Source organism: Thermobia domestica, chromosome 10 (assembly GCF_964235325.1).
Source record: "Thermobia domestica chromosome 10, izTheDome1.hap1.1, whole genome shotgun sequence".
NCBI lineage: Eukaryota > Metazoa > Arthropoda > Insecta > Zygentoma > Lepismatidae > Thermobia > Thermobia domestica.
The window spans coordinates 18794498-18822471 of record NC_137463.1 but is presented as its reverse complement, the minus strand read 5'-3'; the positions used below and the strand labels follow the sequence as shown (position 1 = coordinate 18822471).

Sequence of the window (27974 nt, the reverse complement as noted above, 5' to 3'; positions counted from 1 at the left end):
GATTGCCATTCGAATCTCGTCCACTTCTATTACCGCTATTTGCAACATATCAATTTTTTCATACATTTCAACTAATGTCGAATCATCTGTTTCAACTAGCAGTGGTGCTCCGTCTGTATACACTGATTTAAAGTAGGTTGCAAATGCGTTTACTATATCTTTATCACATGCTAACTCTTTACCCTCATAACACAATACACTACCATTTAAATGCTTTGATTTACTCTTAATAAAGTTCCAAAACGTAGTTGGGTCCTCTTGTATTAAATATTCCGCTCCCTTAACGAAGTTTGTATATGCGATTTGTATATCTTTCTTAATCATTTTTCGAAGTTTATTAAATTCGCGTTTATGTAAATCTAGATTTGACTTTCCGAGTCTTATCGCTTTGCGGTGACGAGCTTTCATTTTAATTTTATTTATAATGTCTAGCGTGAACCAGCTAGGATAGTTTCCCGTGCTCTGTTTCTTTTTCGGAATGCATTTGTCAAATATATTATATAAGGTGGAATAAAACTTTTCAACAGCGCCATCAACGTCAGTATAGTCACCCAGTACCTCCCACTCTACCTTTCCCAATTCGTGATATAGTTGATTGTAGTTTGCCTTACTGAAATTATAACCCATTACTTTACTTTGACTTTTTACCTTAACCTTATTGTTCTGTTTGATTTTAATTAATAGCGCAGGGTGGTGTTTATCTTCTTTAAGTACGGGGGTTCTTCTCTCTCAATCACTACATTATCTAAATTTGTTAATACCAAATCTAGTGTTCTACCTAAATCATTCTGAACATCATTAAATGATTTCAAGTCGTATAATGACATGAAGTTATTTACAAATTTGTACTGCCCCGGGGCGCTCATGAAATCGAAACCCGTACCTTTAATGTCTGGTAAATTAAAGTCACCAAGTACAAGAAGTGTGCAGCCTGGTTGACACTTCGATTCAATGTACTGAAATATTTCATCATATTTACAAATGACAGAATTTGGTGGAAAATACACAACACATATATACATTGTTACCCTCTCCCCACTTACTTTCACCAAAAGACAGTCTACGCCATTATTTAGGTCACCATTATATACCAAGCACACTTTATATTTATTTCTTAGTATTGCAAGCATTACCCCTCCCCCCCTACTCTTGTCGGTTTTTCTGTCACTACGGATTAGTGAATATCTGGCATCAAAGAGTTCTGAGTCAAAGATACCCTCATGCAACCACGTTTCTGTTATTGCCAAGAAATCGTAGTTCGTTGACAACACACTACAATAGAAGGATTCAGTTTTGCTTCTAGTCCCCCTCACATTCTGATAATACACACTTAGAAACACTTCGGAATGCACGTTGTTATCTGAAGAAGAATCTGTTTGTGCTTTTTCCTCTTTCTTACCTGCCTTGAAATCAATCTCTGGTCACTTCCACTTGTTCCCTCGGGGCGTGGCACCTGTCCCTTTCGTCATTTTTCTTGTAGTGACCTTGTTGCTGGTCGTTCCGGTGACCTGACTCTCTGACACTGTATCCAACTCACTTACAGTTTGTTTTGTTCCTGACGCTACTGCAATTGTAGGGGAAACATCTTCTACACACTTCAAAGGAGTGTTATTTAGTTCCTCCAATGTGAAGTATTCGTTATTGATGCAAAGTTTGTCAAATCGTAAGAACGCACGTTTACCCTCGGATCTAGCAATTTTCATATGTTCTGTTAACTCTCTCCTTATTTGTCGTATATTTGCAGAAAAATCTTGATAGATTACCGTCGGTGTACCTTTAGCTTTGAACGCGTTCCTCAAAACGTTATCTTTCACTTTGTAAGAATTAAACTTAACAATAATTGGTCTGTTACTTCCTTTCCCTAATCGATGTGCACGTTCGATATCACTATCCGAAAGCTCAATTTGAAGCTGTTCTCGCACAAATTTCCGCACCACACTTTCACAATCTGCCCATGTTTCATTTGTCTTCCCTTTTAAATTAGTGAAGTAATAATAATAATAATAATAATAATTTGATTGAGTGATTGAGATAAAGAATCGACACAAGTAACATTTATAAATTTTCTATATATGTAAGCATATGGATTTCTGAATACGAAGATTATGCAGCAGTGGCGGAGCCAAGGGTGGGCCTGGGGGGCAGGCCCCCTTGCTCAAAATCTTGGCCCCCCTTGCGGCTCTCCCACACAGAGTGATACTGCTATAGGTCGACAAACGGTGAATTAATAGTGGCCGCAAGTTAAACTACTACCGAAATATATCTCGACAACAAAGTTACCAACTGCAGAATATCGTATGTAGCAATAGTCTGCGTTCCGAGCAAAAATCTTCAGGCTCCTTTTTGTTTGTAGTACAGCAAGATCTAGTTTATCTAAACCTGTAAGGTGCATGCATTGACCTCAGCATCTGAACGTTCCTTTTAACCTCTGTCCCTTATCTGGTTCTCTTCTTTGTTTTCGACAAAGAACAAAAAAAAAAAAAAAAAAAAAAAGTCTGCATTCTGATTTGCTTCAATGTTGAAAGATACTAAAATAAGATATGCTTACAAATAGCATGCACTGCAGTAAAACTTTACACTCGTGTTGGACGAAAGAAGTCTTCGTACCCTAAGTAATCAATTTCCATCGATTATGGCGACATAGAACAAATGCATAGCATCCATTAAATAATTTGGTATTATTATTATTATCATCAAATAATATCGAGAGGTCTTGTTTAATATACAGTAAAAGAAGAGAGCAGAAGTTTTTATTATTTCTGTCATTCTCTCTGCTGTTCGCATCCCAATAGTTCGAGAAAATTAAGATACTGAATACTACCAACACCTACTATTTGCTACTGGTACTGGTTCTCCTTCTCGTCTACCTTCTAGTCTTGTCTCTAGTACGTCTAATTTCCTAACGCTCTTGGCCGTGGCAACTAAGTAGAAACCTTCTGCTGCGATGTTAATAAGCGATACTAGCGATCTCCAAGGAAAACGGAATAGCGCTTGATGGACCTATTCTAATAACTAAAGCCTGGGGAAATGAGGCTAACAAAAATCAGTGATTCTTTATAAATAAATCTTTCAGAAGTATTTTCTTTTAAACTATTTTAACTGTAGCTTAATCCCAAAAGTGCTACTACTAGAGAAATTCCGAAATTTATCACAGAGCCAGTACTACAATCTCCTGATTACTAACCATCAGGTAAGATACCGAGATGATACAACTTGGTCGCGGCAGTAATGCTGTTTTGTGTAAAAGTGTAGTTACTCCCATGATCAGGTTGTATCATCTTGTTATCTGATGTCTGTGGGATTGGTCTACAGATATTCCATTCAGTAAGTTCAGTCAGTGAATACCAATTTTTATCACAGATTTATATTAATTCTGCGTCAAAATATGCATTTCTGAGAAAATTAAGCATTGAGCATTTCTCAAAAAATTACATTGTAGGAATTATGCAGAACAGTAAATCAGTGGTGACATGGATTTTCAACAGGATATACTAATTAATGTCCCTCCTTCAAATCTAATCTCAAAACTTACGATATTAATTTAGCATCGACTACAGGATAGTAGCGTTATTTCAACTACTTTCAATTTATTTTAAGGTTTTGACTCAGAGGATAGAAATAAGGGAAATTAGTCAATAGGGCCACCGAGGAAGAATCTTGGTAATCTCCTCAGTTGAAATATGTATCCACGAGGGATCAATCACACCATCTTCCGAATCTTAAACTGATGTTCTACCGCTGAGCTTTGGCCATTCGGTGTGGGTGTGAAGTGTTTGTGTATTTGAATTCACGTCAAATTCTAAAAAGTAGTGAAGGTAAACAAACGAAAGAAAGAAAAGGACCACGTATACTTATTTTGCTGTAAGGAGTCCCGATTTAAATGTCTGTTCTAACACTGTTTGATATTAGAGAAAGAAAAACACATTTCCTCTTTTTGCTTCAAAGAGTGCTCACTTCATCATTTTAATAACGTAAAGACACATTCATTACTCAGTTTTAGAGCTCAAGGGTAAAAGTAACCAAAAGTAATTGAACTATGGCCAGATCAAAACAAGATCCTGGAACCGGGGCAGTTGCCCGGGCGCCAGCAAACTAATATGTGTGTTTATTGGTGTGGATGTAGATGAAAGGGGTACCAATCGCAAAATTTGCCCTGGGCACGAAATGTCAGTTTCGTCACTGATTAGGCTACCATTTTTAGAGCGTGAAATTTTGACATTTTTCTGAAATATTAAGAATACATGATAATTATTGGCAGTTTACTTTAGAGTGAAACTTAAGCTTCAAGAGCAAGACTTATAATTTAAAGTGGGGTGGAACGGCAAATCACTGCCCTGTTAGAGTTCAGTTCCTGTTTCTGTGTGACGTTTGTCTCGTAAGCACTTTTGTCCTCGTAGAACACATTTTACTTTATTATTATTATTAATAATACAGTTTATCTACCAAACAACTATTTATATTATTATGCGGTATTAAACCAAATCTGGAACTTGTGATATTTATTTACTTCCATCATTCCATCCGGGAAATAAATGTCATCTATACGAGATGGAATGTTATCGGGTAAAATTTAATATTACTGCTGCCATGCTGTAATTTTGAGCTTCGCCTTATTTTAAGTAGATGCAGACATATCGGAAGGTTTGATTCTTGTAGATTCACTTGTTCAAATGCTGTCGAAAATGTGGTCTGGAGAATATGACTCTCAACGAACAACATTCGAACAAATTTATCAAGAATATTTGTGGATATGCATAGAAAATGGTCCTGAAATTCCAGAGCCGGAAACAGATAGGCTATAGGGGTTCCTCGTGGAAACGAATTAGACATTCCCATCGAAATATCACAAATTCATTTTGGATTAATCTCTTCCTTCATTGGAGGCAGAAAACGAATTTTGTAAAGATAATATACTAAAAGACATTTTTCTGCCTACTATTGATAAGGCAATCACTGAGACGGAAAAACGCTTTGGATCATGTAGCAAAATCATTAGATCAATCACCAATCTACATCCAAAAGGTGAAAACTTTCTAAATTACAACATTGTGGAGCATATAGCCCAGTATTATGAAAGTGATCTGGAAATATTTAAATGTAAACTCAAAATCCTCCCAAACACAATTGAGTTGTATGAAGACGAGAGAAAACCAAAGTTGATTCCTTGGTGAATTTCGTTGATCTTTGCGTATACAAAAACGCATTCCTAGAAACCAACAACTTAGATATAATCTCTGCGACTATATCAGTTTCTAGTGCTACATGTGAAAGGCCATTCTCATGTTTGAAAAGATTGAAGATATATATTCAATTCAATGACTGATGATAGGTTGAAAAACTTAGGATTGCTTTATATTGAAGACAATTGCTAAATCGTTAGATCTTGAAGAAGTTGTTGATAAGTTTGCTGCTGCTCACAAGAATAGAAAGATCCTCTTTTAAGTAGAGGCATGAACCTTTAAGTTATTTTCTTGACTTGTAAAAGTGTATTTCTCTGTTTCCACTTAAATCTACCAGCCACACATATTTTAAATGCAGCGATTAAATTACTACTTACGTGTGAAGTAGTAAATTCATACATTTTCACCGTAAAAGAGTAAAATCATGAACAACAAAGATGAAAACATCCACCTTGAAAACAAACAAACAAACAAACAAACAAACAAACAAACAAACAAACACACACACACACACATATATATATATATATATATATATATATATATATATATATATATATATATATATATATATATATATGAAAAATATTCATTCATTGGAGATGGGCCCCTCAAAATTTTCTTGTGCCCTTCATTGCCCCCCCCCCCCCGAGAAAAATTCTAGTTACGCTACTGTTATGCAGATAACTACCAGTATGGTGAACAACTGAAAACCTTTCTAGAAGGATACAGTTGACTATGTTGTATTTTCACATGATGGTGAACTGTTTCCCAGTCAGATTAAATAAGTACACAGAGGGGGCTATTATTAAGGACATGACAAAATCAAGACCTGCTAGAAGTGGACAGACCGTAAAAGCATTTTGGGATACTTTTGGGAATATGTTATAGGCAATATCAGCAATTTAAATTGCCCCACATCATGATATATGTTTAATTCCAGAACTAAACACATCTGGCTTGTGTAATGGACTGATTTGTCATTATGTATGAAATGTTTGTATATTTCATAAGATTTATTTTATGTACTGTAATAATTCTTAGTGTTATAGAAGAGATAGTGTTGCTTGTTACGGTACCGAAATACCTTATATAAGTTATATTTTATTTAACAGTGCAAAATTTATATATTTCTGTTACAATTATTTCTGTTTGTAACCTCCAATAGCTCAAATATCCTCTACACACCAAGCAGTACAGAACAATACAGAAATTTTAAACTTGTACTGGTGGAAAATTACATGCTCATACAGGTTACTATGTACTGATTTTCGAAACCAATCCCATCATCCATTTAAGATACGATAACAGTCACACCACGATATGTGTACTTCTCAAGATTTGAACTAAAGGAACGAAAACAAATCAATCTTTTTTTTTTACTATACTAGCTGAACCTGCATTCTCTACACAGCTGATCATTCACATATGAGCATGAATCTCTTTGTCATTCCTTACAACACCTGTACATGTCCCTTTACAGACACAAGTGAAAGACATCTTGCTTAAAAAAAAAAAAAAAAAAAAAAAAAAAAAAAAAAAAAAAAAAAAAAAAAAAAAAAAAAACCGGCAAGGGGTACCATACAGGAATTTTTTTTTCAATATCACGCCAGTTTGCAAGATTTGAGCGTACTTCTGGCAGGGGCGGATCCAGGACGGACTTATCGGGGGGGGGCGATGGGTCGTAATACTGCTACTTAGAGCTACTTTTAAGAGCTCTCGGATGGGTTTTATTTATATATAAAATAAGAAAGTTTCCTCTTCTGGGGGGGGGGGAATTGCCCCGATCGTCCCCTGGATCCGCCCCTGACTTTCGGTTGGAGTTTCTAATTCATATATGATCAGTGTTTTCTTTCTTCTTGCATACACTATGTAATAAGGAAATACATTACACATACAATTAATTATAATGTTAGTGATATATGGTGTTCATTGAACAATACACTCCAAACAATAAAAATTCATCTTTATAGAGAAATGGTTATTCTTCGTTTTTCATTGTCATTTGACCATGAAACAAACGCTAGAGAGATATACTAACCCCATATACAAATATGTAGTGTTGGAAAATACAGGGTAGCGCACAAGTAGGTATACAGTCCTACGTAAGTATGACATTTTAGTTTATTAACATAATTAGTTTATTTGCTTCTGTCTGTTCCAAGCTTAAGGTATGAGTGAAGAGAGATTAAGAAAAATAATAAAGAAACTAAATCACTACCTGAATGGACAACAATAAGAAAATTATCTAAAATGTCATAAGCCGGTCAGTATGGGACTGTATATGTACTTTTGGGCCACCCTGTATAATTCGTAGGATATGATGCTTTACTTTTTAAAATTTCAATATTTCCAGTGTACCGTTAAAAATGTAATAAAGAAATAACGGCCATTAAAAAATATTAAATTACAACTGAATAATCTACATAAATTTTGCAATCGATCAATGAAAACGGTATCTTTCTAGAGCTTGTGGTTTCCGAGATATCATTGTCAAAAGAACTGGCCATAAACATATAAACGTCCACAAACATATAAAGTTTTCTTGGCCACAAACATACAAACCTAGCACTTTAATAAATAAATAATAATGAAAACCGAGTAAAAAAACACATTTTACTCGAAACTTCGGTGCAAAGTATGCGCACTTCACGGTATTTGTCATGAAGTCTCTTTACATATAGAACATGTTGATTGCTTACCTCTGTCCAAGTCTCCTTCGTGTTGTAAGTAGATAACGTCCGTCCTGCTGACCGCCAACGACCAAGCTTCGCCCTCTGTATTAAAGCAGAATTTTCTCATTGATTCTTTGTCAAGTTGAACCCACGTGCCCTCGGCATTAACAGTCTACGAAAGTGCAAATCAGAACATCACATTTATTTTCAAGACAAATGGTAATATTTCTAACGTAACACATAAAATTAAGCATGTAATAAAACAACTAATGCACAAAGAACATATTAAGTTCTTTAAGTTTATTCATCTCTCTGCAGATAGATTTCAAGTCGATCAATGTAACCATGACACGCGAATGCTTCCATCAGTTGGGTGTAAAAGTCTGGAGGAAGCAGTTTGTTTTTGAGGGACTTTTGGAATAGATAAATAAGGCATTTCGTTCGGAAAGTTCAACTGATAATTTTTCTGCGGAAGACCTCTTCTAATTTCTTATACTTGTTATATAGCAATGAGTAACTATCGTTTAATTACCAAATTTATCGCATTAAGTATTTAAATACCTATCCTAAAAATCTGCCCAAAAAGAAATCGATACCTCTTCACCATTACATGCTAACGAAGACACCCACATATGTTACATACATTTGGGCAACTTGAAATCTACCTCCAGCAAAGATGAGCAAGCATAAAGAAATGGAATATATTACATTAAACCTTTGTTTTATATATTGATATGAGAATTATTCTCAATATATTCACTACCAATAAAATTGAAACATTACTACTAATAGCAAACTACATTTTGCCACCAGAAATTTTCCCAAATAGCATTTTAGCATAAAACTGTTGATTTTCCTGCTCACCACAACGAATGAAACTTGTTTGTAATGCTTGCTATTATTTTATATTATTATTATTATTATTATTATTATTATTATTATTATTATTATTATTATTATTATTATTATTATTATTATTATTATTATTATTATTATTTACTAAAACTGCAATGATAACGAATGTGTCAAATGACATATTTCTTTTCATAGTGTAGGCGCCTGCTACGGTTCCGTGTGCACTGAAATGTCCCTTCTGACTTCAGATTCATATTTGGGACAGTCTACTTCTTTATTATTTTAAAAAAAAATCGCATGACTTGGGTATGGTCAGTAAGTCCGCTACATTGGATTCTAATATGGGGACTACGTGACTACATCCATTTATGCTTATACGGGTAGCATCTCATCACAAAATTGAGATACAAACTTCATTCTGATGCCAAATTAAAGATAATTTATGTTTCAAGTGATTTCAATTAATACCGATTCTTTAAGTTGCCGATATTTTTAAATATGGCGGTTATTATCGTACAAGAAAATAACTTCCTCATTTTCATTATAGTCGTTTCTTAGCGGATTACTACCAAACTGCCAGAGATACGGAAAACACTCTGAAGTAAACGTTATTGAGTAGAATCCCACCTTTCAAACGGTACTTATATTATTCCTGTATCTTAAAAACTAAGGGAGTTAGGCCATTTATGAGCCCAAGGCGTTAGATTTTGAGAAATTATATTGCATTAAATAAAATGGCAAGCGCAAATATTCTTAAAAATAAAGACGAAAAACCTTTGGAAAACTAACTAGTATTGTAATACGTTATTTTGGGAACCCTGCACATCCTGGCGGAAATAGAATTTGGACATTGACTTACAATGACGTCATTAATATGGCGGCCAAGCGGTAGCGGCTCTGGTCCCATATGCACTGAAAGGTATCCTTTGTTTGACTTCAAATTCATGTTTGGGGCGGGTTCTTTATGGCGATAGAGCGGTCATATTGGAACCCAAGATGCCTTATAGACCATATCCAAATCATGTGAACAATTTTTTGTATAAATAAGAGAACTACCCCAAACATGAATCTGAAGTCAAACAGATGGTACCCTTCAGTGTATACGGGACCAGAGCAAGCGCCATGACTATCAGTGTTCCGTCTTCACTTTATTTATTTAGAATAGAAGAGCTGGAGAGGGAAAAGAGAAGTGTGTATAGGAAAAGAGAGAGAGAGATGAGGTCAAGAGTACCTTGGCCCATCTCTTTTTATAAGCAGTTTATTTTTATTTTCTTACCGCCTATCGTCATCAAGAAGAAAGGAGAGTCCCCCACTCACCGTCCTCGATGTGAAGGGGAAAACTTACACCTATTTATCAATTTATTTTATCATTGTTAATTCCATTAAATCTCTATTTACCGAATCCAAACCCTTCTCAAGCAAATCTATAACTAACTATACCCTGAACGTTAATTTTATTTCTCGATCGGAAACTAACTTCAACGCTGATATACAGCAAAGTGAGCGTGTCTTATGATGTAGTAACTACCCACAAACCTCTCTAAGTCATAGCACAGACCAGTTTATGTTCAACAGGGAAAGTCAGATCAGAGTAACTACCAATTATTTCAAAGGTTCTGATTTTAAGGAAAAAGTATAAACACTAAAAGACAAGATCGACATTTAGGATTTTATTCCAAGTTATTCTATCGTCCTCAGTTCAATTTTCATGATTTTACTCCCAGAATTCTGAACCTGGAACACAGAGTGGTAGGAGAAGAAATAATAACAAACAACCTACATCATCTATGACGGTGACTTGATTTCCTAGAACCAACATTCCAACAGGAGGAGCTTTCAAACAAGGTCTGCTACGAATATTGTGTCCTGATGCTCCGCACTTAATAACCTGATAAACTCCAGGACCTCCTACTGGAACACCTTTTTGCTTCCTGAAATAATAATAATAATAGTAATAAATAGTAGATATGTAAATATTACTGTATATGTTATTTTTCTTTATTTTTGGATCAAAAGATCCAATATATTTCAATCAAAATTTTTCTTGTAAGCCTTATATCTGGAGAACTACATATAGTGTAGCCAAACCCAAACTATAATTAACTCAGTATGGTGTGATTATTCCGTAGAAAATACTAAAACTTCCTAATTCCCTAATGTTACAGCACATAAAGCGTTATGATGTGCTTATTTTGTAGAAAATATGAAAACTCGATTTAGGAGCCGTTCAAAAATTTTGTGGCCTCTGATCCAACTAGATCAAAAGATCCAATATATTTTAATAAAAAATTTTCTTGTAAGCATTATATCTGGAGAACTACATACAGTGTAGCCAAACTCAAACTATCACTTAACTCAGTATGATGTGTTTATTCTGCAGAAAATACAAAAACTCGATTTAGGGGCCGTTCAAAAATTTTGTCGTTCATGATACAAAAACTAATTATTGGCCAAGATTGCAATCTTTTGATCCATTTTTGGTTTTCCTAATTCTCTTGTTTAAATTTCTTTACTTTTTAAATCTGCAGAAAATTATGTTAAAATAGACTAAAACAGGGGTCAAATAAACAACAACAAATAAACAGACACTATTCACATACATATAAAACAATAATTCCACCACCACATAAAAGATCAAAATCACTTTCATGAAAGAAAAGTTTCTTATTTTTATTTTATTTAACACTGAGCACCATATTGTTGATTTCATTTCTATAAAATTCGGGATGATAATCTAAGAAATTGTTGGCATTAGGGAAATACTTTACGAATATTTTGGGTTTGCATTCACGTTTGAATAAAGCTAGAAATGAGAAAGAAGGACAAACTCTTCTACCTTGTCTTTCAATAGACTCTTACCACCTCGGTATTATACATTCCAAGAAATATGAAGATGGGGACAGCCTGGGCATATATTAAAATTGCTCTGAGGAGTTTGTGTTGAAAGTTGTATAATTAAGTTTTCTTCATCTTTAAACAGAATTTATAAAATTCCCTAATGTTACAGCATATGAAGCGATATACGGTCTAGACGGGGTATCTCCAATTGAATGATGTGTTGACAGGAAATTGCCTCCTAACATTTCTGACTTTTTAGAACTAATTTTGCTTCCTCTTAACTCAGTACTCTCCAATTACATCATGATGTTTGGTCATGCATTGAAGCGAAAATTCTGTTCTTCCAGTAAACCAAAGTTTGAACCAGATTCATGAAAGGCATGCGTGATAACGATTTTGTTAACCATTACGAAGAACGTACATTTGGCCAGATTAATTAATAAATTCATTTTACTTAAGAACAACACTTGGTAATTTCAACCTTACCCGTCCTTCTGCATTATTTCAGGCAGTTTTCTCATGATGGTTTCTTTGATTATTTCATCCAAGATAGATTTGGGCTCTTCTACCGGCAATAACAACGTTTTGCCCAAATGCTGATTGTACTGCAAACACCAAGCCTCGCTAAATCCATTCGTACAGTACTGACGAATGGTGTCCTGACTTAAACGCAGCCACACCCCGTCGTCATTATGGATCTGGAAATGAAAATAGAAGAGAAATTGTCACATATATGCTTATAGGAAAATGTTATAAGAAACGGACGTTTATCACCCGTAATTTCACTTTGAATATAATTTGCTTCAATTAGTTTCATCACCTAAATTGAATTTAAATTAATTCCAAGTTTATCTCGTATATTCTTTCCTTAAAGGAACTTTCAAACTGATTTTCTTATGACAACATTAGTAGCGACTTGATCTATACACAGTAAGTCCACAGAAGAGTTTCACAATGAATAAAAGAATTTTCGAATGTTTTGTCCTATTCACAAGAGTAATTACTGGAACTCCTTCAAAGGGGAACAATTATACGTCAGTGAAAAGTTTGCATTTCAATACGGATTGAAGAAGCGATATATCAGTTCTCAGTACTTCTTCAACATATGCCGAAAAGAGATCTTGCATCTTAGCAAATATGCAGAGCAATTTTGTTATTCTAACTATATGTGTCCTCACAATAATTTCTACACAAAAAGGTCTTTCAAGAGGTTAATATGACTCTTTGATAACATGTTTCCTCTCTAATTTAATATTTCTAGTAACAAGAATGCAAGTTTCCAACAGTAGTTTTACTTATATCTGGGAATTAAAAATTATAAAGGACCTATCCGATTTACCATAAGGACCAGACCGTGTCATGTGATCAGGTTGAAAGTGACGTTGCGTGCTAAATCGAGTCCGGAGATTCCAAATCCAGATGTGAGATATTTCAAGCACGTTAAATCCGTGTAGGACGCTCTGAGTAATTCGAAGGAGCTGCATATACTTTATCATTATTATTAATTTTACTTAAACAACTTGACTTTTTACAATGTTCTCCAAATATTCACCTTACGTACTATACATCGTTTCTAAGAAGCTCTTCATTATGTCTTTGCAATAAGCTTTTAATTAGTCATCACTTTCAACCACCTTATTATTATAATTAAAGTTATTTTTTTTTTCATTGATTTTCCATTGACTTTAATGTTCATGTTTCGTGATTTTTTTTCACTATACCCCATCCATTGTAGGACAATTTCTTTTTTTAATGTAGAATCAGTTCTATATTTAAGCTGAATTTTAGTCCATCTCCCTCTTTTGGTTTTTAAGATAAGTGGAGGAATTATTTGTTTTTCACTGATTTTCCGTTGACATTAATCTTAATATTTCGTGCTTTTTGACTATGTTCCATCCATTTTAGGACAATTTGATTTCGAAATATAGAATTTACATAGCCTCTTCTACATTTGAGCTGAATTTCAGCCATCTTCCTCTTTTGGTTGTTGAGATAAATGGAGGAATTAGTTCATTTTCATTGACTTTCCATTGATATTAATGTTAATGTTTCGTGCTTTTATTTAACCATGATCCATCCATTTTAGAACAATTTGCTTTTGGAATATAGAATCTACATAGTCTCTTCTACATTTTATCTAAATTTCAGTCATCTTGCCCAAAGTCTGTTCACATCATTGCAATCAGTAGGCCCTTTGTAGGTTATATCAATCGTTAATTTAAAAAAAAAAATAAATAAATAAATAAATAAATAAAATTTTAAGAAAAAATGTGACAATTGTTGAGAAATTGCTTCTAAAAATTACCTAATACCGTATACGCTCCACATAAACATTGTTTCAAATTATTATTTTCTTTTAAATATTAATAGCGAAAGTTTAAGGTTAGTTTTCATTTCCACAGTTAATTTTCTTTTAACACACATTCATAATATAACTCTCTTTTCTTTTTTTAGGATTAATTTTACTCCATTAATTTTTATACTAGTTTCTCAAACATTATTTTACTTCAGCGGTCCGCCACTATAACTGATTATAAAAGAATTCATGTTTTCTTACAACCAAACTGAGAAAAGAATCTATTATTGAAATAGATATTTTTGTAAGTCTATAGACGTATTATAATTACAATTATAATATGACAGGGTGGAAAAAATCATGATTAAAAAAAAAAAAAATCATTTTTGTTGATTTTTTTTATTTAAAACGATTTTTTTTTTATTTAAATCAAATCTTTCTCCTCGTATAATACAAGTCGCGAACTGAAGAAAAAACATTAGGAATTAGTATTAAATGATAATTATGCGATTTAAATGAAAGTATTGGGGTTAAAGTTTGAATTAACTCCCAATCGTTAACCTATTTCAATCCTAAACAATGTTTCTTAAACATTAATGAAAAAGTATCGAAACGTTTATCAACATAACATCTTTTTTTCCCCACAAAAGTTACTGATATTTGGCAGGGGCATATTTTTAAAATGTCGGAACTAGCTTGCGGCACGAAATACCTAGTCAGTAAGAATAATTATGAGACAGATTTCACAACTTTTCCACGTTACTCAGCTTACATTAGTTTTGAAAGCAGTTAAGCTAGGCAGCAGTTTATGGTGCCAACAGAGTAACAATTTGCTGCCAAGAAATTTCCTGTCATCTTATAAGTTGATGAGTAAATGTTAAATTGTGCTGTCTCATAATTTTCCTCCAAAAGAGTAATTATGAGACATTGGGTGGGTAATTATGAGACACGTCTTGTCCTCAGTTTTCTGTATGTGATATTGAGATATGAAGAAGTCCAATTGTGAGACAAAGAAGTCTTCGTTATTTTGTGTTTATTACATAAAGATATACAAATATTTGGCTGAGTTACAAGAAAATAACTAAGAAAGAAAGTGGAGATATCTATTGATGTTATTCTAACATTTTTGTGAGTTGACTATAATAGGCCTATAAGCAAATAGTTTCAGGTTACAAAACAGGCTTATGAAACAAATTTAGACCAAGTTCTAAACTGTTCACTAAAAAACAAAGGCTGCTTCTATCTCTTTATGTTTTAGTACATTGATATATGGCCTAGGCTTTTTTTAACAAAATAATGTAGGTCTACAACTTTGAAAGTTACTAAGAAACAAGATTATAGGACTACCTAAACTACAGAATACAACTTTTTTGAAACTTAACATACTAGGAAACAGAGACAGATTCCAGCATGCGTCTCATAATTACCCTCCATATAAGGAAAATGAGATACAACAACAACAAAATTTGTAACTCTGAAACAAAAGCTCAAGGGACAAATTCAACTTAACCTGTAACTGCTGACCTACAAGGCTTCCATCAACACCCATTGATTTTACAATAGTAGTATTACTGCACGAGTAGATATAAAAGTTAATGATACGATTTCAAATTTCAAAACTTTTCTTTTAAATGAGTTTGTTTATTTAAAAAAAAAAAAAAAAAAAAAAATCCAAAGTTTTGTAACCTGAAACTTAAAAATGTAGAGCTTTGTGAAGAATGCTACTAAATGCCTGTGCTCTTAATTTCTATTTATCCTATAGTGAAAGATTGAAGGTCAGTGAGGGATGGCTCATAATTACCCTCCATAGGCAGTGTCTCATAATTACCCTCACTGACCCTATAAAATACGTAAATTTCGCCTAAAGTCATTATATATATATATAAAATAAGTTTCAGAGAGGGGATCGAACCCCTCTAAATATGCCCCCATGATCTGGGAACGAACAGACGCGCACACAAACGAATTTTCCATGGTGATTTCCTCATTGGAATAGTTAACGATTTAAAAACTCTGTGTTACGAAGAGAAGAAAGCAGGATTCCCCTGTTACCCATTCAAAACGGGATTTTCCCTAATCATCCTTTGCATGAAACACTCGTTTTCATACTGTGCTGTGACATAATACATTTGAGTCTCATTGTATTAAGATTATTATCGTCCATAATCGAAATAACAGAACAGAAACGGAATTTTACTTATTTCCACTTTAAATTAATTTATTTCAGAATTTGATTTAAATCAATGATTTTTATTTTTAAAAAATCAAGTGATTTAAATATTGATTTAAATCAGACTGATTTAAATCAATCCACCCTGTAAATATAACTACAGAATTAACAAATATAATTACCTCATCCACAAAAGCAATTGTGCCGTTGACATGGACAATTCCAATCTGCTCACTCTGTAGAGAAGGATGCGCCCTTATCCTTAGTCCTGCACTATTTTTAGCCACAAATTTTCGAAGTCGACTTGGTTGATGTGGTGCTTTCTTTACAACGCTCTGGATTGGGGGAGTTACTCCTTGAGGCGGTTCTCGGACTTCTACTTTATATACCTTGTTGAATAATTAAAAAAAAGTTTTAAAAACATGTTACTAAATTTTCGTAATTATTATGGTTTTCAAAGTAACCTGGTTCTGAAGTCTTGAAGAAAATATTTTTTCCTTCTTTCACATTGATAGATTACTAAAAGTTATAAGGACGATTGTGTAGATTGATCTTCCCCTCTAAATAAATTTCTTCAATTGAAAGGAAATTATATTTACGATTACACTGGTAGTTTGTAACTTAGCAAAACAAAATAAAAATAAAGAAATTAAAAAGAATTATATATATATATATATATATATATATATATATATGTGTGTGTGTGTGTGTGTGTGTGTATGTATGTATGTATGTATGTATGTATGTATGAATGAATGAATGTATGTATGTGCGTGTGTGTAAGAACAGTACTAGGCTAATGTTTGTAATTTGTTTAATCAATAAAACTGTTTTTAGTAAGTCTTCTCGGGCTATCGGCCAGGTGAAGGTGACATCCGACGTTTCCCTGGAAATGAATGCGATGTCCCCATTCGAAACGTCGGATGTCAATATCTCCACCTGGCTGGTAGCCCGAGAAAAAATTCTATTCTTTCTTCAATAAAATTGTTATTTTCAACCAGTCAGGCCTAATCATTTTACATCCACCGGCCAGAATATTTTATGCAGACATCGAAGATGAGCATTACTTTCACGAATTATAATTATCATTACTGCCATTAATTCAAAATACTAGTAGTGTTTCTATGCATCTATATTAGGGTGCAAATAATATCAGCATTTGTATTTAACTTATTTTAATAACTTTGTTACATTGGCCTTGACTTTTCCAACATTTATGTAAGTTATGTGGTTTCATTACATAATTTGCAGAATTTTTTTATGTGTAACAGTGTGCCGGTCTTTTTAGAAATAACAATACCAACGTTCAGCTCATATTTCGAGGAGAAAACTGTCTCACAACTATCTGTTTTCGTTCACTCTCGAAAATACGCCTTGGCACGTAAATATTTGATTAAATTAAAGTTTATAATGACTTTTAACTTGGTTTCTACAGCAGTGTAACAGAGTAGTCACGAATATGTGAAGGACACAGTGAAAAGAGATGGAAGGTTGCCCGTTGGACTACACTAGAGAAGTACGTTGCACGGTTTTCAGAAACGCGAGTTTGCTTTAAAGAAGTTTTTATTGCTACACTCATAGTGCTACAATTTGATAAAGGTTTTTTTTTCTTTTTTTTTTTTTCAAACAATGAAATGAAAGCAGCAAATAGCGCTATGAAGTATAGATGCAGTACTGTTTAAGTCGAGTCGAGTTAGCTTGTGATATGACAATCTACCTATATAAAAATGAAAGTCATTATATATGTGACGTCGTTCCTCTTGAACCACCTGACCGATCTCGATCAAATCTTCAATATAGGGGAGGTTCGGGACTGGGATTGTTTTGACGGTACAACGTATGGGAGGGGAAGAGGGGATATATATATATATAACTTAATAACTCTTGAACCACGTGACCGGTATCGATCAAATTTGCCACATACATGATGTTCGGCCCTGGGATAGTTTTTTTTTTTTTTTTTATCATTTCACTTTGACGGTGCAACTTAGGGGAGGAGGGAGATACATAAAAATAAATAAAAATAAAAGTGACTATCTTTGTGACTTTAATAACTCTTGAACCACATGACCGATCTCAATCAAACGTTCGACATAGATGAGGTTCAGTCCCGGGATGGTTATTACTTCACTTTGACGGTGTAACTTAAGACAGAATATTTAGAAATGATCAAAAATGATCGATATCTGTGTTACAGCCATAGTTTTCAGGGACGCTGAGATGAACAGTCACACTTCCGATGCTGTTAAGTTCAAATTCAGTCCCGCAACTTGGGGGAGGGGAAGATATATAAAAATGATCGAAAATGACCGATATTAGTATCGAATCCATAGTTTTAGGATCGCTGAAGTGAATAGTGACACTTCCGATGCCGTTTAAATCCAAATTCAGCCCTTTACATCCAAAATGAAACGTATTCTTCCCGTGCGAAGAACGGTATTCTGCTAGTATTAACTAAAGTTAAAGAATGGGGGCACGTTGACTCAGTGGTACAGCGTTCACGCCTGGTGCAAGGGTCTTTGGTTCGATCCCAGGCCATGAATTTAGGTGGACATCATCATGTCCGTAGGTTTTCTCGAGGTTCTTTAGTTTCGTCCCACATTCATATTCCATCAATTCCTTTCGTAATCATTCAATTTGATTAATCATCGCCTCCTTTAGCCTACAGGTAGAGTTCACAGATGTCCGTATTTAGCAGGACAATATTTCACTTTACTTATTTTTGAAAATATGTGAAGTGTCCGTATTTTTCTTTTATCTCAAATGATATTCATATAATCTTATATTTTAACATTGCTTCTGGCTGTTTTTATTTGTGCACAGGTGTGCTTTGAAATTGGAAGTAGCTACCCTAACTGTGTTTATAGAATGTTCAGTAACACAATGAACACGAGACTGTTTACTAGTGCACATGTGAGAACTGAATTGTTTTAGTTTGTACACAGTACTGTAGTGCATTGTTTCCATTTGTCAATTTTGTTGGATTTCGAATCATGTTTTTCACTCATCAATATAGTAACCCTACCTAAGGGGCATAACCGTAGAGCAAAAAACTAAAAACATTTAATTTACAACTGAAGAAGTTTTTTAAAAAGAAATTACCTAGGTATAAGTTAAAAGGGTTTCTGTATTATTAAGTTCATAAAAAATATTTTTTCACTTTTAAACTTATTTTTTAGTGATGAATAAGTTGAATTTAAACCCATTGTAAATAGATCTCGAACAAAATGTTTTATCGTAGACATTTCTTGAAATCAAAAAAGAACAGAGTTACCCAAGGTATTCTCATATACAACATTTTACTTCAATTAGTATGACCTATGTTCAATTTTTTGAATACAGGATGTGTTCAAAATGAATATCGGGGTTCTAATTCATTTCTAAGGCTTCTAGTATTTATTACAATTATAAATAATACATCAAATGAAAGAGAAACTCAAACAGTTTTGTACGCATGCATGCGCACGCATTGTTTCCTCTGTATGCCGTTAGAAAACGCTAATAACAAAGATGGTGACTAGTGAGCAAAAAGCTTTTTTTGTGTTTTAGATTTTGCAAATACTGAATCTGTAGTTAGAGTGCAACGTGCTTTCCGTATTAAGTTTAATTGCAATCTATTAAATGATAATAACATCTGTAAATGGTATCATCAGCTTGAAAACACAGCCTGTGTGTACAAAGGGAAGAGTACGGGGACGACCAAGAGTGTTGAACGAGTGAGAGAGTCTTTCACGTGTAGCCCCAAGAAATCAATTTGGAAGGCTAGTCGTGAATTGGCAATTCCAGTGACGTCTGTGTGGTGAATTTTAAGGAGATGGAGGAATTTAAGAAAGTGGATTGAAGCAGTTATTGCAACAATTACTCGAAACACACTGATCAAGGTTTGGGAAGAACTCGTCCATCGATTGGATGTGTGCCGTGTGACGAATGGTACTCACATTAAACGCTTGTAGCACAAACTGTTTGAGTTAGTCTTTCATTTGATGTATTATAATTGTACGGTTCATGCAATAAATATTACAAACCCTTAGATCCCCGATATTCATCTTGAAACACCCTATATAATGTTGTCTATTTTATATTTCTCTAGAAGACCTTTTCGTTCTCTTTATTTTGGTACGAGCTTTCCGGTGTGTTTCAGAAGTACTCCTGTCTAAAATTTGGCGACATTTGGATCGGAATCTGAGAGATACTGCAAATGATATATCTAATTCTAATACTTAAACTGGATACACAAGAATACAATTTGTAATAGACATTGAATAGTATAGTCTAGAAAATGAAGTAACATATTAGTTTTGTTTGAAAGAGATAGACATACAGCGTCAGTGCAGTAACAGAAATTCGAAAAGAAAATGAGTTCTGTAGTTCTTTATAACTTGTTTACATATATGAACATTTTAAAAGCCAAAAATACCGTACTTTGAAACGTGTTTATGATGGTTTCGTATGTCCAATTTTTGTTCGATGGAATAGCAACATAAGCATCCGCTGAGCGAGAACTGAGCAAAGAAGGTAATCGTAAACACTTTCAAAATACAGTACTCTTTCCATGTTAAACGTTAGAATGTCCACAAGGTACAAAGAACTATAAAACATACAAAAACTAGTTTTCCTTATGAATTTCTGTAACTGCATTGACCTCGTATATCTACGACTTTTAAACAAAACTAATATGTACCCTCACCTTTCACACTTTTGGTTATATTATGCAATATCTATTACAAGTTGTCTATTTCTGTGTCCATTTTAAGAATTATAGTTAGATATATAATATCTTTCAAATCCCGATCCAATTGTCGTCAAACTTTATGCATTAGAGAGAAGTATCTCTGACACATGGTAACGAAGTTCTCGCGCCAAAATAGATCCAAAGCAGATGTTCACTCAAATCCGGGTTGTTCGAAAACTTTTAAGCGGTAGCGTAACTTAGGAAACACCTATCTTTTAGAAGACCTATATTCAAACACGTAAAGAAAACATGATTTATACATTTTTTTCATGAGAATCAAAAGCAGTACCATAAATGAGTTTTTCTACATGAAGATATGAACTTATATCTGCGTTTAAATATCTATTACAATTCACTTTTTAATACACATCTACATTATAAAACAAGGCAATACAAAACTATTTTAAAAAGCTACAGTAATATGACAGTTTTGATACTGTATCAGATCTTCTCTGCATCTGATATCGTATAAATACAGTTACCGTCTCAAAAATGTCACATTACTGTAGGTTTTTGAATAGTTATATATTGAATTGTGGGTGTGTATTTTATTTATATTTTATAAAATATTTATTTTATTCCAAAGTATATAGAAGTACCTCATCCATTTCGTAGCCATCGATAGTAACAAGTACAGAATACCATCCAACACTTCCTGGCGTCCATGTAGCACTATAAGTGCCATCACCATTGGGACGAACTAACATGTTTTCACTTGATCTTTTAATGGCTGGAGAAGTGTATCTTAGCTCTTCAAACGAATAATTTTCGTAGGCCTGAGAAAAACAAAACATACATATTATTAGAAATTAATGATCTCCAAGTATTACGTAAAATTGCATTCTAAAAATTAATTTTACAATAGAAACCCAAGGGCACCATTTAATTCCGAGAAACTGACTACTCAATAGGATTATGCATTTTATTAAAAAATAAATGAAGAGGGTACCAATGGATTGTCCATACAGTTTGATAAAATAGTCATCAATACATAAATTCTATAGTACGGTGAGGAAGTGCAGATCTGATGTAACAGCAAACCCTAAAAATTTAGTAAGTGTTCAGTAAATTTAAGCTAGCAAAGCTGTCCTTATGGTCATTAATGATGTGAATATAAAATTACCACTAAGGAAGATCACAGAAAATACAAATTATATTGAAAACATAAGGTATTTTTTAGGAAAAAATGTAAAACTTTCATTTAATATTAATTCAGTTAATTGATTGATTAATTTATGTCCATCCATCGTCAGCAGTGAGGCTATATAGGACAAGGCCTAACAGTCAATGGAGGATCAAAACAGTCTTGCAATTAGTCCATCACAAAAATAACGAATAAATCAATCAGTTAAAAAATCTAATTTTTTAATTTAATTAATTAAATTTTGTAGATATTTAACTGATAATAGTAAAAAAATTCAAAACAATTAAAAAGTTAATCGTTACTTTTTCTCGAAAATCATGTAAAATGTATAACAAATATGCAAAAAATTATATTTAACCCCTAGCATGCCAGTGGCATCCATATGGATATCATATAATACTCCGTTGCAAAATACCAGTGATATCAGTGGGGATATCATGAAAATATATTCTTTATTAAGGCTCGTATTAATCCTGGAGATGATGGATTTTTTTAGTGGATGCAAGGAAAGACTTAGTTCTACTATCTCCTTAGGTGACAGCACCTTACTGATAGAAAAGAAAAAATGTTCTGTTCCAGTAGATGGCAGGTTTAAGGGAGCCATGGTTTGTTTTGACGATAAACAATTGGTAACTTTGATATCGTATTTTGAGATCGGAAAAAAGAAAAAAAAAAACTTTATCTTTGATCTCTGGTATTCATTTATTTATTTATAAGTAACGTGAATACTATCTTCGTCCTTTGGTCAATAACTATGTCCCATATAACGGTCTAGACAATCTTTTAACAGTAAATGAAAACCTGGTATTACAGCCCGCACATAGGAAAATAACATCTGGAATGCAATGGGGTTAAAAATACATAATTATTATTTTTCTCTATTTTATGACTTTTTATTGATTATCAGTTACGTTTGAAAACAGTAAATATAATAATAATCGACCAATTTTTCTATGCACTTAATTTTGTTCATTACATTTTACATTATCTTTTACAACTGATACCAATTCTCATTGTAAAATTTAATTTTTAATTTTAATCCAATAATTTTGAAGTTAATTTTATTATTACTATTTTCTGATATTGATTTTTAACTTAACTCATTAGCTTTTCTTCCCTTTCATTTTTAATTTCAGTTCGTTAATTTTTTCATTAAATTTTCCAAGTATGGATCTGGATCACTGTAGTATGTACGATGCTCTCTCATTGAGAATGGAACCCGGAACTTTGTGGAGCAAAGGGACACGTGCTAGCCACTAAACCAGGGGAATCATCAGCTTCATCGTCTTCCACAATTAAAAGCTTCCATGCATTAGTCCTCAGCTAACCTTTCCGTCTTCACCTAGCAATTATTTATTTTAATACTTTCTCCCTCTCCCTCTTTCTCTTTTCATCATATTTTCTATTATGTCCCTTAAACTTTACTTCTTCCTCATTTCTGCTCAACATTTCAGAACAACTTAATTACGCGTTAAATAAAGAAAAATCAACTGGAAAATTTCTGCTCTGAGCCAGAAGGAAGTTTCTGGTTCGTGAAATTTTTGTATTTAAGAAAGTAAGTCTTATATGTGTTTTCTATGAGGTTACATGCTTTACTGTTTAACCGTTCCTCTGGAAGTGGAACTGGGAGGCCGGATGGAGCCATCTGTAAATGAGCACCGCATCGTCGATCGTGGATGGAGCCATCTTTAAATGAGCACCGCATCATCGATCGTGCAATAATTCGATATCTTTTGCTGACGGGTTGGACGGCAAAACAGATTCAAGACTTTGGCAGGACAATATCTCATTCTATGCAGCAATGAAACGATGGGTGAATGAACTGAAACGTGAAAGACAGTCCCACAGTGACTGTCATCGAACCAGACATCCACGGAGTGCTTTCACCAACATAATCACGAAAGTGCATGACATTCGAATCGGAATTGACACAACAAGATTTGCAATACGTCTAAGCTATTCGCAGCCATTTGGACAAGTGCATTGTGTTCCTGAAATTTACACCAAAAATCAGAATGAGTGATTCTCTAAGATGCAAAATACAACCCATCCATGTCGATCATAAAGATTGTCTGAGCAACCTTATGCCTCAGGATGAACATGGTGTCAATATTTTGAGTCAGGAGACAAAACAGCAGTCACGACAGCGGAAATATTCTTAATCTCCTCCGCCAAAAGAATGTTGTTACAAACCTATCGCAGAGAAAGTGATGATGTCAGTTTCTAGGGACGCACACGGTATTCTCCACATCGATTTCCTATCCAAAGGACACGTCATTAACGCAGATTCTTATTCATATCTGTTTTGCTCCTGCGACAACAGATTCAGTTGAAGAGTCCTGACAAAATGGAACGTGGTGTTCTCTTCTTTCATGACAGTGGGCCGTACCACATTCCAATTCCATGTCTATGGCCTTGAATTGATTCAACATTCCATTATTCACCCGACTTAGAATCTTTAGATTATCATCTGTTCCTTGCCATGAAGACACGCCTGAAAGGCAAGCACTTCCCCACAGACGAAGTTTTTATGGATATTGTAAATAACTGATTACACAGCCAGAAGGAAGACTTTCATTTTAATTTTTACTGTGGGTTAGAGAAAATACAACACTGGGAAAAGAGTATTCAAATACAACGGAACAACGTAGAACGTATATAAAATTTCAGCTAGGTACCACGTCGTCTTCCTTGTCAGCCAAATACCTTTTCAGCTCACCCTCGTACATTCATAATTGTTATGGCACAATACAATACTCCCTGCTCCTCCCATGAAACATTTGATAAGTCTTCTTCATGACTCTTCGCCATTCACATTTACGACTTTTAACTATCTAACCTACCTACAATTCATTCTATACAGATAAACTGATGGACAATCAAAACAAAATCCCTTTCACCCCACTTCTTTTCCATAGCAGAAAGGTAAAACAAGTCGCTAATCTTACATAGAGGAAAACTTTACGATGTGTAAAATGTAAATGCTCACCCCACTTCACTTACGCTTGAAATTTAGAAGGCATTGCTGTTCCTTTTAGCCACTATCAAACCACGCTCTCAACAATTACCATTTTTAATTTGTGTCTTAAGTAAAAGAAGTACTGGTTATTAATGTCTTTTTTTAAGTCATTTTTTAAAATTGAAATTCAACAAATAACAACTGATTTGTTATAAGGTTAATTTCCATGATTCTTTCATTTAAGAGTCGGAAGATTTTCTTTATAAGCATTTGTTCATAAGCCGAACGAGACACGTGTCGTTTTCTTATCATTGCATGTTCCGGGGTTATCATGTTAGTGCTTAATACTTTTCCCATACAAGCTGTATCTGCTTTCGGATCGCATTTTAAGATTAAATTATTGTATGAACACAATAAGTAGTCATTCAATCTCAACCCTGTCATCGCTTCCAATTTCATATAATTTTACAACCCTAACTATGAAGGAAACGACAACTCATTACATTTACTATTATACTAAAGGATTTGTTACTTATCCCATAAATACAGATAAATGTAATAAAGCAATTTAAAATATATAAAGCTATTATGCAAGTTATAATTATTTTTTAAAAATATATTTACATACATTCTTATTATAGGGCCGGCTCTACCATATGTGCAATACGTGCATTTACACGGGGCGGAAAAATTTGTCATAACTGTATTATTTAAAACAAATATTTCTTACTGGGAACAGACTTCATGATGATGGTAGTTACATTTACTAAGCTGACCTTCTATTTCAATGCTACGTTCATAAATCATGTTTAGTTCGCATTAGTTTAAGGTGACATGGACAGACAAGAACTTAATTCTCGAACAGTAGCGAACACTTGTACCATTTAGTCATCACAGTTTTGTTTTTGTCAGAAACAAGTTCCTTATCATTGAAGGTGGAAACAAGTTTTTTTTTTTTTTAAATATTTTTTTTACAGATGTAGAAGGAAAGTCACGAAATAAAAAGGTTACCATCTTTCCTCTGCAGATGCGTTTGCTTTAGCTTTCACTAACATAATAAATTATTAAAAAAAAAAAAAAAAAAAAAAAAAACATATACAACGATACTGTACTTATATTCTCTTTCCAGCCTTAGAAAAAAGTAGATGTAAACAAACCCACCTGACTCAGTTGTTAGTCTCAGTGCACTAGTATCCTACCGCAATATAATCCCTACTAAAATAATAATTTCATATAAAAATATCTGAATTTATACTACATTTTGTGATAAGAAACGCAATATATATAATATTTAACAACAGATGTAGCTTTATTTCAACCTTACCCGTACTTGGACATACAGTAAATACTGCGCATGCGTATGTGTTCACGCGCCTTCCCCACTCACTTAAAATTATTGTAGAATGCAGAGTTTCATGGGGACAATGTAACAATAATCCATTGACGTCTCGTGTTATAAAACACAAAAGAGGACAACAGGAATAGAGACAATCTCGTTTATATAAGGACTTAAGAAAATATATATCTCCAACATAGTAGTAGTCAGTGTTAATCCGTTAATTATTTATTAATCGTAGCCTTACACTTTGGAAATTATGCGATCCGATGACAGTAAGCGAGCAGACGATCTTGCTGTTCACGTCTCTCGCTGCCGAAGCACGTGTGAGTCGCGGAGTAATTCATTTTGCTTTGTTTGCGTCTACTTTGTTCTAAGGCTGGAAAGACTTTAGTGTTTAGGCTTTTCTGAGTGCGAGTGCTCTTTCCCTCCCCTTCGTTGTTCATGATGGGGTAGCATATTTAAAATCATGGCTTGTTCTGGAGTGTTCCCTCTGAAGAAAGGGGGTGGCAAATTGCCTAGGGCCGTCCTTCTTATACCGGTACCTCAACGTGCGGGGATTGATGGTGGACAGAGGAAAATTCACATTTATCAGACTACGTACGTGAGCAAGATGGGGAAAAACTTGTTTTGATTTCCTATCAGCTTATCTGGAATGAACCATAGGTTCCCAAAACTTTTCACTTGTTTTACCTTCTCGCTTTGAATTCCCCAAAGTTAACTGTAAATCCTTTGATTTTCAAACTGTAACTCGACTACTCTTTGAATATAGATACCTTCATAATTGTAATGGCATAATAACACATCTTATCCTTGATAGTGACTTCATACGGTATTTCAATGGAAGGATGAGGATGACCACCAAAGGTCATGGCATCTGGTTGGCTCACGCGTCTCATTTTGCGTCCTTGGTCTTCGCCAATCTCCTTCTTATCAATGGGAACGGCCTTCACCTCGATCTGAAATTAATAATTTCCAATGCATTTATTATATAATTATACAATCTCAATATCTTTTGATACTAATTGTTAAGAATTAAAAACTTTCCTATAACTTACAATCAACACCATTTCATTAAATAGATTCTCTACGTACTATTTACTAAATCCATTAATTTATCTGGTTAAAATTTAAGATACTTAACTATATTAACTCGTATGTTCTAAACAACCCAAAGATTCATCGTCACAGAAGTAAAACTTCTTCATTGGATTCTATCCTGTGCCAAGCCAACCTATCTGGATTGTTACTAACTTTCGTAAGCTCCTGCTTTATATTATCTTTCTACCTTCTTCTTGGTTTACCAATAGGCAGGGGCGAACCAAGGGCCGGGCAATTCGGGCAAACTGCTCGAGGCGCCAGTCAGGAGGGCGCTAAAACGAGCCTCAAAAAGTAAATTGTATGACGTGTTTTCTACTGACTTTTTTTTGGAGGGGTTTATACTGTATTCTTGTAAAGTAGTATTAATTACATCTTTTTCTATTACGTCATGGAAGAAGAGAGTTTCATAGTATTTGGGGGGGGGGGTTCGACAAATGGAGACATTGCAAGCAGCAGAAAGAGTAATAGAGATTGTTACATAATCTGATATATGATAGAATGACTTCTGATATTATTGATAAAACAATTTACATCAGTAATTGTTTACATTATTATAGCAGTAATCATGCCACCATTAGTAATATTCAATAAATATTCTTCGATATTGTTTTTGTTTAAGTAAAATATAGGCCAGGACAAAGGAAGGGGCGACAAAAAGTCACTTTGCATGGGTAAAATTTTGCCTTGG

General features: G+C 33.9%; 1 protein-coding gene across 10 annotated transcripts in view; it reads right to left on the bottom strand.

Moving 5' to 3' along the window:
- The window catches only part of hiw (MYC binding protein highwire), a 638413-nt gene that overhangs the window by 132169 nt on the left and 478270 nt on the right, over window positions 1-27974 (bottom strand). For all 10 annotated transcript variants that reach the window (XM_081727817.1, XM_081727821.1, XM_081727823.1 and 7 more), the window contains 6 exons: window positions 26962-27144; window positions 21346-21522; window positions 16197-16403; window positions 12035-12246; window positions 10491-10641; window positions 7883-8027 (listed from right to left, as the gene is read on the bottom strand). In XM_081727817.1, the coding sequence (XP_081583943.1) occupies window positions 7883-8027; window positions 10491-10641; window positions 12035-12246; window positions 16197-16403; window positions 21346-21522; window positions 26962-27144 (1075 nt within the window). The remainder of the gene's footprint in view (window positions 1-7882; window positions 8028-10490; window positions 10642-12034; window positions 12247-16196; window positions 16404-21345; window positions 21523-26961; window positions 27145-27974) is intronic.